The 11,349-nt window shown below is 41.8% G+C and overlaps 3 protein-coding genes across 3 annotated transcripts in view; 2 read left to right on the top strand and 1 right to left on the bottom strand.

Moving 5' to 3' along the window:
* METTL25B (methyltransferase like 25B) overlaps window positions 1-11,349 on the top strand; it is a 492,409-nt gene that overhangs the window by 147,944 nt on the left and 333,116 nt on the right. The window lies entirely within an intron of this gene.
* Window positions 1-11,349, top strand: part of LOC309329710 (vomeronasal type-2 receptor 26-like) — a gene marked incomplete at its 5' end in the record, with an annotated part of 190,674 nt that overhangs the window by 32,817 nt on the left and 146,508 nt on the right. The window lies entirely within an intron of this gene.
* The window catches only part of LOC309329717 (vomeronasal type-2 receptor 26-like), a gene marked incomplete at both ends in the record, with an annotated part of 35,206 nt that continues 25,746 nt past the window's right edge, over window positions 1,890-11,349 (bottom strand). Inside the window, 4 exons of the mRNA XM_081840730.1 lie at window positions 1,890-2,791; window positions 3,170-3,296; window positions 4,268-4,495; window positions 4,780-5,646. Coding sequence (XP_081696856.1) covers window positions 1,890-2,791; window positions 3,170-3,296; window positions 4,268-4,495; window positions 4,780-5,646 — 2,124 coding nt within the window. The remainder of the gene's footprint in view (window positions 2,792-3,169; window positions 3,297-4,267; window positions 4,496-4,779; window positions 5,647-11,349) is intronic.

Raw genomic sequence — 11,349 nt, 5'->3', positions numbered from 1 at the left:
CTCTCTCTCTCTCTGATAATAATATTTATTAAGTTTTCCATTTTAACAATCCAATAAAAAACCACATTAAAAACATTCCAAATTATAAAATAATCAAACAATCCAAATTTTATGCCTAATTATAAATCTTTGGTTGACTTCCCATGCTCTGATCTCACATTTGTGCTGCTTCTCTTAATTAGTCAAGGTAGTTCCAATAAATCAATCTGATGTTAATCCTTTGTTTATTTTAACAGCCTCTAAGTTCGTCTGGTTTAGACCAATATAGTATGTTTCTGTGTGGGTGTTTATTTTCTCCCGCTCTGCCTCTCTCGCTTCAATGGCCCTCAAATATGCCCAGACGTATCGGCACCATCAAGGCCGTTTGGCTGAACATTCTCATTTTCAACAGTTATAAATAAGCTTCATCAATTTATGAAGGAGTTTTGGTTTCAACCTAAATTTATGATTCGAGAACAGAAAAGCAGCAAATGGATCGCCATCAGTTCATTCTGGAATGTGGTTGCCCTTTCCTTTCCCATAGCTGATGCTGCACTCTAGCCTTGTAACTGTGAAGATGTGCTGGTCCTACCAGGGCCAACCCACCCATGAAGTGGGATGAGAAGAAGAAGAAGAAGAAGAGTTTGGATTTGATATCCTGCCTTTCACTCCCTTTAAGGAGTCTCAAAGCGGCTCACATTCTCCTTTCCCTTCCTCCGCCACAACAAACACTCTGTGAGGTGAGTGGGGCTGAGAGACTTCAGAGAAGTGTGACTGGCCCAAGGTCACCCAGCAGCTGCATGTGGAGGAGCGGAGACACAAACCTAGTTCCCCAGATTACGAGACTACCGCTCTTAACCACTACACCACACTGGCTGTGGCAGCCACCTTAGACAGCAGAAGACTTTGAGGCACTGCTCCTGTGGGCAACTTACCTCTCCCACCACCTCTGACACCAGCGTAGAGGCAGAGCCATCATTGGCACCAATTTCTGGCATGATCACTTGAGATCTCACTGTGAGCAAGAGGTCTTACTAGAGTTCAGTGAGATCACGTGAGATCTCACTGGAAATTGTGATCGGTGCCAGCAGCAGAGATGGGAGGGTGGGCAGAACAACAGGGCACAGATGCAGTCCCTGTTTCTCCTCAAGCAGTGAAACGGGAAGCATTGCCTGTGGTGCTTCCCCACCCTGGTCACCTATGTTAGATATAACGTAGCAGTCACCTGGAGAGGAGGGGCCTGGGCTAGCAGACAGAAGGTGGATACATTGAGTGATATGTGTCTGCAAGCATTTTCTGAGTGGTGTTTGCTTCAAATAGCACCTATGCAATACCTGCCCATTCCAATGAAGGAATAAGTGTGTGTGTGTGTGTGTGTGTGTGCGCGCGCGCGCAGGGCATTGTTTCTAGAAAAAAAGGTGCTGGAACTTGTTGACATTATTTTTTTTAGGGGGAGAAACCAACCCAAGTTGTTGAGCTCTTTTTGAAGGAGAAAACATATCTTCTTCACGTGATTGCCTTCCACCTCCCCCTGCCGCCCCAATTGCTGTGCTGCCCACTGCCTCCACCACACAGCCCTGACCGCCATGCTATCCTCCTCCTCCGTCCCGCAGCCCTGAGCGTCATGCTTGGGAATGGCACTGCAATGCTACAGAGATGCCGGAACTCAGATCTGGCTGTATAAAAGCCATATATATATATGCAGAATTAAGAAATGGACACAATAAATTTCATAGCAATGTTTATTCATATAGTTTATTTTCTCTAGGATATATTATTTACTCTCAGTTATTCAACTTGGCCCCAGCACAACAATGTAGCATTTAGAGGGGAAAATGCAACCTAGCAGGCCACAGTGTGAGAATTTGATAGACATGACACCTGCAGAATGAAGAGGTGGACATATGCCTTCATTTTATTTTCCTTACTAATTGCTCCCTGTTGTTCAGCTCAGGTCGCAGAAGAATGATGTAGCACTTAGGAGAAAAAATGCAGGCCAGTAACCCAAAACTGGAGGACAAGATGGAGAAGATCTCCACAGCCACCATGTATTTTCCTTTGGTGCTCAGGTAGGTTGGAACAAAGGATAACCAAACACTGCAAAACACCAACATGCTGAAAGTGATAAATTTGGCCTCATTGAAACTGTCAGGTAATTTCCTGGCAAGGAAAGCCACCATGAGGCTGATAATGGCTAGGAAACCCATATAGCCCAAGACCAAATAAAACATGCTAGTGGAACCTTCATTACATTCCAGTATAATCTCCTCATTCACTGAGTGCATGTCTGTGTCTGGGAATGGAGGGAAAGTACTTAACCAAAGAGTACATATGTCAACTTGAAGAAAGGAACAGGAAAGGATGATGGAATTTGTCAATCTTCTCCCCACCCATTTTCTTATTGTAGAACCTGGCTTGGTTGCCATAAATGCCATCACCACCATGATGGTTTTTGCTAAAATGCTGGAAAGAGCCACAGAGAATATGGCACCAAACGCTGTTTGTCGGAGGAGGCAGATCACTTTCCCAGGCTTTCCAATAAAGAGTAAGGCGCTGAGGAAGCAAAGGAGGAGGGAGATGAGGAGGATGTAGGTGAGTGTCCGGTTGTTGGCTTTAACGATTGGAGTCTCCCTGTGCTTGATAAAAATCCCAAGGACTAAAACTGTGATCAATGAGAAAGCAATAGTCAAGGTAGCTAAGATGATCCCTAAATCTTCCTTGTAAGAGAGGTAACTTTGAACCTTAGCAATGCATCTAGTTTGGTCCTTGTTTGGATATCGGTCTTCTGGACAATTGACACAGGCATCCATATCTGAAAACAACAAAGAGGCGTTCAAATATTTCTATAGGTTGAGCTGCATAATTCTAATAATCTAATTTAGTGCAAAAGTTTGCTGTTGATGGTTTTTGATATTTTTGATATAAACCCTGATTGAAATCAATGTAGAAAATCCATTTCCTCCAAGAGCACCTGGTCATCAACTTGGATGGCTTTAAAAGAGGATTGGACAAATTCATACAGAATACGGATATCAGTGAGGCAGTATGCATCTGAATACCAGCTCCTGGAAATAACACAAGGAAGAGTGTTCTTGTGTTTGGGTTGTCTGTTCAAGGGATGTGCATTCTCAAAGCAAATATGATATGTTACAGAAGATGACTGATATCACAATGCACAATTGTCTCCTACCCTTCTGGCCAGATATCCTTCCTTCTGGACATGGAGCACAGTCATAACAGCAAAATTTCTCTCCCTCCTTCTTTTTCCTGCTGTAGCCAGGATGGCAGTGGTCATTGCACACAGAAAGGGGCAGCACCTGCACAGAATAATATAAAGGGACTTGGATTAGTGCTCTTCATTCATTCAGCTCTACAAAGAGAATTAAGTTGGGAAGATGAACCAGTTGGCCCAATTCCTAAAAGAACCGTTGCAAGGTGTATTGCAGATATTATATTGTGCAGCTTGAAGCGACGGGAAATATACATTCAAATAATTCCATATCCGGTCCTTATCCCCACAGACTCAGAATCTTCAAAGAAATAAAAGATAATTCAAAACAGACCTACACTAATACCTTGTGTTGTGTCCGCTTCATGTTGTGTCTTTTCACGTTACGTCCCGCAGCAACCTGGAAGTACCAGAATGGGTTACTTCTGGGTTTCGCTGCTCGCGCATGCACATAAGCACTAAATCGTGTCATGCGCCTGTGCAGATGCAGCGCTTTGAGTTGTGGGCATTTCCCGTTACGGACAGGCCTCCAGAACGGATCCCGTCCATAACATGAGGTACCACTGTATAAGCAAAGATCTCTCTCTTCTTACAGCCTCCATTTTGGCTGCAGGTGTTTGCTCTCCCTCCAGGAGACTGTTTTACACACCTTTACTCACACAGAGCGTGGGAACAAAGACTCAAGCCACCACCCTTCCAAGATGGCAAATTTGCAATTCAACTCCCTCCCATGTGATCTAAAGTTAAATATCTCATCAGAGCTGCCAGAAAACAATCACATTTAATTATCAAGCCATCGAGGAGCTCAGAGAGCTCTTCTTGCTTTTCTTTAGCTTCAGTGCAATCTTCCAGTTAAACTCTTTCTGCAATACACACAGGCATTCTCCATTTCAGTGTAAATTAAACAATTATACATACAGACAGACAGACAGACAGACAGATAGATAGATAGATAGATAGATAGATAGATATAAAATATTGCTATCCGGAATAATCTAGCAGCTAAAAAGCAAACAGAAAGTTAAAGTGGCCAAAACTTTTCTTTCTGGCACATCTCACCTGATTAAAACGTGGATGCCACACAATCTGGTCATCATGAATGGTAAACTCTTTGCCTGGAAGAGCCTGAGGTTCTAATCTTCCAACCTTTACTCTAACCACTGAACCATTGGGGAACATCAGCCAGTTTGTAATATCAAAACCTGCAACCAATTCTCCATTTTCATCAAAGTGCACATTCTCAGCAGCACTATTATTGAATATGATGCTCCTCAGATAATCATGAACCTTGATTGAAAGAGAAATGAATAACAAGACAACATAGTGCTAAGATTACTTTAGTGAACTTCCCAAAGTTGTCCTTATAGTTGTCATCTGGTTTATGTAGGTGGCTACTTGTGAATATCAATCAATCAGTCAATCAATCAATCAATCATAGAATCATATGTTTGTAGCGTTGGAAGGGACCCCGAGGGTTATCTAGTCCAACACCCTGCAAGATGACCCTGGGGACCCCTTCCATCTCTACAATTCTAGAACTCTCTAATTTTAAAGTATTGCTTTCTAATTACCTGCCATGATTGCACACTGTGAAATATCAGTCTGACCCTTTCTTCCAATCCCCTATGTTTGGAGATGGATTTGTAGATGGCGTTCAAAGCATGCGCCACAGCATAGACAGCATTGTAGACATTGTAGCTGTGGCCAGTCATGTCCATTTCAAACAGAATTCCAGGAAGGCTCTCCAGCTTCTCCTCCCCAGTGCAGATGATTTCATTTTCATTTCCCTCCTCTGACGCTTCAGACATTTTTAATAAACAGCCGAATGCCTGTTTCCAGAACTCCTGGATAAAGCCATCTTGTTTTGCCCAGAAAGGGCTCAGTTTCTGAATGAATGTTTGGAATCCTGATGGCTGATTTGAGTGGACTGTGATGGATATGGAACCGTGAAATGCTTGTACCTCCCAATTCTTCTCCATAGAGTGTGATGCAAAATCCCAGTGGGATGTAATAATCCACACTTTGCCCAAAGTTGGAAAAGAGAATAAGGGTGATACAAATATCAACATTCTCAGAACCTGGAAGGATGGAGGTTCTCCATAAACAATGAACACTGTTGGGTTATCCCCAAATACCATTGCATAGGTTCCTAAATGCTGTAAAGCAAAGTCTATCATCTCATCCACATAATTCAATTTTGGTATTCTTACTATGTAGGCATAACAGATGCCATTAGGGGAAAGGATTGGGACCATTGTCTTTAAAAACCTGTCCCCTCTGTCATCTTCCACAGCCCAAAGCCCAATCCATGTCCACTTAAAATGCTGAAGTAATCGCACAATCCCTGTGTATTGGTGGGCTTCATTTGGGACCATCTGATACAAAAAAGGGAAGAACTTTTTGACACCTTTTAGTGGCAGAAATGATCCATAAGTCAGCTGAAATAAAATTAATAAGCATTTTTCAATGGGTTACAAGCATTTACATCACAGATTTACTTATTAGAAAATAGTCCTGTAGGTCATTTCATTCGATGTCCTGTCAAAATTCAGATGGGGTGATCCTGCATGAGAACCTGACTATCTTTGGTCGTCAGCCACATTGAGCCACTTGTCTCAGGCAGGAGTTCAGGAAGGCTGCTGCCACAAAAATGCCCCACTGGGCTGTTTGTCTGAGCTCCCTACACTGTGCCATCAGAGATGCAGCTACACTAATCAATCACTTCTACTCCCTGTTTCCAGAACCTGTAGAAGTAATATCTGAGTTGTGCGTTTGGGGACATTGCAGACAGATGCAACTGGGAGATTCCTGTAGGGTTCTTGACCAGCTTGAAGGCTTTGGGACTCAGTGACGGTTTCCCTGGTGTGGCTTATCTCTTGCTGAGAGAATTGGAGTTACTTAAAATATATCGTGAGAGTAAGTAGGTTCTGTTTGGCACCATGAAGGCCCAACAGAGAGTCCATTTCCCCAGGGTCTTGTGAAAGAACAATGTCAAACAAAAATTGATAATCTCCTTCTACTCGTCCCCAATAGAAAGTGTCCTTTCATACTGTATTACAGTATGGTACACTGGTTTGACAGCCACGGACAGAAAGTCCCTACAGAGGGTGGTGAAATTAGCACATGGTATCATGGGCTGTCCCCTGAGCCTGCTAGATGACATTGCAGGAGAACGCTGCCTCGGGAGAGTGAGGGAAATTTTGGGGATGACTCACACCCCGGCCAGCACCTCTTTAATCTCCTACCTTTGGGCAGGAGGTACAGAAGTACAGTCAGCCGCACCAACAAGTTAAAGAACAGTTTTTATCTGTGGGCTGTTGGGTTACTGAATGCGGAAAAAATAGTGGTGCAATTGACTTCTGACAAGCACACAGTGTGAGAGCAGGACTGAGAGTATGTGGGGAGGAGGTGGGGCTTGTTTAATTTCACTGCACACAGGTGGTGTACTGACAATAAAGGTTGATGATGATGATGATGATGATGATGATTATGAGTTCTTTTCCTGTCTTCTTAAGTGTTTTCCACCCCCCACAGGCTTTTGTCACCTCCAAATTGATAAGGATTCTCTCCACCCTTTTGTGTTAGTGATCAATAAATATTTTGAGAAACAAGACCTTCAAAACAAAGTCCTGAAGCATCCCACTTGCAATATCCCCAAACTCTGACGGGAAGCTATCCATGTGTTCTGTTGTCCTACAAGTTCTCTATCCATCAGATTGTATAATCATCTAGCCCATATTTCTCTCATTCAGTAACTAAAAATCATGGCGAACACTGTCAGAGAGTTTCCTGAAACCAAGATGGTGTACCATACCTGTGAAACCTCCATGCCCTCAGGCACACGACTTACCTGTGGAGTCTTGTGAATTGCTGAAATGGTGGCCACGTTGGCAGAGACTTCAGAGATACACCCCCCAATGAAAGCTATCAGATTGTTTTGGCTGTCACATTTGAAGTTGGGGACAAACCTATGTTCTGTGGAGAGCAGGCTGAGGGTGGCCTTGTAGGTCATCCTTGCAGTGTAGTAGCTATTGAGGATACGAAACCCCAGAGAGATATTGGGTAAGATGTTGGGATTCTCGTTGATTTCTTTGACAGCAAATGCTAAGGCCAGAACGTGCTGGTAGTTCTTTGGCACTGATCTGCAAGAAAAGTAGCAGCTGTTTAATAAAACCACAGCCATAACAACAACAACAACAACAACAACAACAACTTGTGCACTTCATCATCACATCTTTACAGGTTTCTAAGATTAAACTGTAGTTTATAACTGCGCAAGATTATATACCAGAGTACAAAAATAAGACCTATGAAATAAATATTTCTCCAATCAATTAATGATCTAAATGCTCATACAGTTTTAGGACTTTTTAATGCTTAATAAAATATTACAGGTGGAAGGTACAATGAAATCCTTTCCCCAGATACTATTGTATTGTACTGGAGTCAATTCACAAATCACCTTTAAAAGGGGGCAGTACCATATTTAGTATGCACACTTTTAAACTGTAATTGTGAATATCTGCTGGATAACTTAGTAGGTCAAGCATGAGACTCCTGCATGGCAGGGGCTGGTCTAGATGACCCTCGTGGTCCCCTCCAACTTTACAATTCTATGATTCTAAATAAAAAAGTATGAACAAGAAATAGGGACAAGTTTCTTTTGTAAACATTGGCCTATCTAATCATACTTCCATAAGAGGGTTAGGTTTGCTTTGACCCTCTAAAGTCTGTTAAGTATTGCATCAATTGCCCTATGTTTCTCCCTGTATGATGTGAGATAGTAAGCATTGCAAATTAGATGTGTTAAAACAGGAATAAGAAACATGTTCATTTCTCTAAAATATAACAATATGAAACCAAATGTCAGAAATACCTGAAGTCTGAAATGGCAAGGGACGGGCTGAGATTGAGATCAAGGATGTAAGACAACAAAGTATAGCGAGAGCAGAAATGAAATAGTTTTAAGCAGGGCTTTTTTCACCCAGAACTCACTGGAACTCAGTTCTGGCACCTCTCAGGTGGGCGCCATTGCCATTATAAGAGAACAAGGCGCTTATGATGAGTTCTGGCACCTCTTTTTCTAGAAAAATAGCACTGGTTTTAAGGTTTCCTCGTTTTGCAACTCATTTACAAAGGAATAGGACTTCTAGCAGTTTGGAAATAAATTTAAAATGTAGTATGAACAAATGACAAACAGAAAGAAGATAAATGCTCCTTGCCAGATAACCACCTCAGAAGTAAATATGAGAGGTATGAGAGGGTCCTGCTCCAGCTGCGATACAGAAATGCACACGATCCATTCATTTCTGTAAGATTTCTGGAGGAAACACACTAGCGGTTTATGCCAAACAAGATATTGGAGAAGGTATCACACACATATTAACAAACCAAGCATCACTTTACATCAAAAGCTCAGTAAAACACATCATTTCTTAAGGATATGTTCTGAATAATTATAATTCATACGTATTTCAAATTGTGTGAGAAATATTGATGCCTTACAGAGGTTCGTCAATCGTGATCCGGGCAGGCTGTTCCATGAAAGAGAGCGTATTAGAGAGGAAGAAGACTTGAGAAACAATCTCACCAATGACAATGCCTCCTGGCTGGTAAAATTCATGAGGAATAGGGAGGGGATCGTCATATATGCTGCAATTAATAGAATGTGCATTGCATACTGTATGACACGGTAGAACGAGCAGCAACATCACCACAAGCAAGATCCGGTTGATGAAACTCCCCTTCCAAAGCTGTATTCCCATGATTCCAGTTGCAGAATTCAATGTGGGTGTTTTTCAGTTTTTCTACAACCTTCCTTGAATGGTAGATGGTGTTGCTGATATACAGATTTGCAGCATGGCTATTTAGGGAATCTGGGTGCCAGTATCCTGCTACTTTATTTCATTTCGCCTCTTTGTCCATCGTTAATTTCCCTAAACAGCGTATTTTCTTTATCTCCACCCTTTATCCCCTAAGGATGAGCAAATTTTTAAAATTTATTTCTAAACAACTTAATAAGTGTTTCTGCAGGGCAGGCGTCAGTAATTTTCTTGTGGTGAGCAAAGGAATCCAAATGCAAACTTGTGAATTCTCAGCCTGTTTCCCCAAAAGACGGGTATGCAAATTACAGGGCATGTGTGCTATTCTATGCTGATCAATGAGGTTCAGTTTTCCACAGTAAGAATCTGGGAAGCAGAAAATAAACAGGGCAAGCAGGAACCAGGATACTCACAGCATACTTTATTTGTTAAAAATCAGTGGAAAACTGGTTATGCAGAAGAATGAAAATACCTTACATATCCCTAGATCCAGTTCTGAATAAATAACACAGGAATTATATAGGTTTTTCAATATGCTTATTTTTAATTTTTCTTACAGGCTCTGGATGTCAATTGTGTCACAAGACGGAAAACAGTAATTTTGACAATGATAGGAATGACTATAATTTCCCAAGCGTGTTTTTGGGCTCTGAAGTGGCATCATTCAATACAAAACTTTTAGGATATCTTTTCTGAATTTTGCAACTATTATTTTATTGTGGTTATCCTCTTTTCATTTTCCTTTTTTGCTGCTCCCTGTTAAATAGTCTCATGCCCAAGTAGAGAAGACAACACAACATGGAGACCAAGATCCTGACAACAGTTCTTGAATATGAACTACAAATCCCAGTTTCACTGATCAAAATAGATACCAGCACTACTATGTTTTCATAATCCTCAGTTTATTGATAGCCAAAGTCAAGTTTTATTTTCCTGGTTGGCAAAGGGGTAATGTTAATATATGTAAGCCAAATCAAAACAGGGCATTGACCTGTGATAATGTTTGTCCAGTAAAACTGTACTCACAAGAAGGCTACATTTGAGCAATGATCTCTCTCTATTAAAGCACTAATACTAAAAATCTCATGATGTGGACTTTCCAGTGAATTTTTAAGTGAGCATAATAAACAGATGAACTTACATCCTCTCACTTTTTCTGGCCATTATTTGCTCTCTACTGTTCAGATCAGGCCTGAATAAAATTATGTAGCATTTAGGAGAAAAGATGCAACCCAGTAATCCAGCACTGGAGGCCAAGATGGAGAAGATCTCCACGGCCACCATGTATTTTCCTTTGGTGCTCAAGTAGGTTGGCACAAAGGACAACCAAACACTGCAAAACACCAACATGCTGAAAGTAATAAATTTGGCCTCATTGAAACTATCAGGTAATTTCCTGGCCGGAAAAGCCACAATGAAGCTGATTACGGCTAGGGAGCCCATGTAGCCCAAGACACAATAAAACATGGTCGCTGAACCCTCATTACATTCCAAGATGATTTCCCCATTCAATGAGTGCATGTCTGAATCTGGGAATGGAGGAGAAGTACTTAACCACAGGATACAAATGCCAGCTTGAATGAAGGTGCAGATGAGGACAATTGAATTTGCCAGTCTTTTCCCCACCCATTTCCTCATCCCAGATCCTGGTTTGGTTGCCTTGAATGCCAGAACCACCGTTACGGTCTTTGCCAAGACACAAGAAAGAGCCACAGAGAAGACAATGCCAAAGACCATTTGGCGTAGAAGGCAGATCCCTTCTCCTGGCTGTCCAATGAAGAGCAAAGCGGAGAGGAAGCAAAGAAGAAGGGAAACGAGGAGGATGTAAGTCAGGGTCCGGTTATTGGCCTTGACTATGGGTGTGTCCCTGCATTTCATAAAACTTCCCAGCACTAGAATGGTGATGAAAGAGAAAGAAATGGCCAAAGTAGCCAGGATAATCCCTAAATTTTCTGTGTAAGAGAGGAAGCTTAGAACTTTGGGAATGCATTGACTGTGGTCATTGCTGGGATACTGGTCTTCGGGACATTTGATACAAGCATCCATATCTGAGGGGGGAAATGAAAAGCTGGTTAAGATACACCCATCCAGTTAATGAGTACTTTCAATACTCCACCCCTTATTTCCTACCCAGATCCTTCACCAAAATAAACGTCACTTCAGTTTCCCCATTAATATTTCCTTGCTTGCTTGTTTGTTTATTACCCTCCCCTCACTCTGAGGCCCCATCATCATCAGATCACTACCTTCCCCAAACTAAATTAAACTTTAATAAATGCAGTGGTGACAGTGGTCTATAAATCTCATTTGATATTGAAT

The sequence above is a fragment of the Podarcis erhardii genome (genome assembly GCF_964252035.2).
Source record: "Podarcis erhardii genome assembly, chromosome: 15".
In the NCBI taxonomy this organism is placed as follows: Eukaryota; Metazoa; Chordata; class Lepidosauria; order Squamata; family Lacertidae; genus Podarcis; species Podarcis erhardii.
This window is presented reverse-complemented; position numbering and strand designations above follow the sequence as displayed.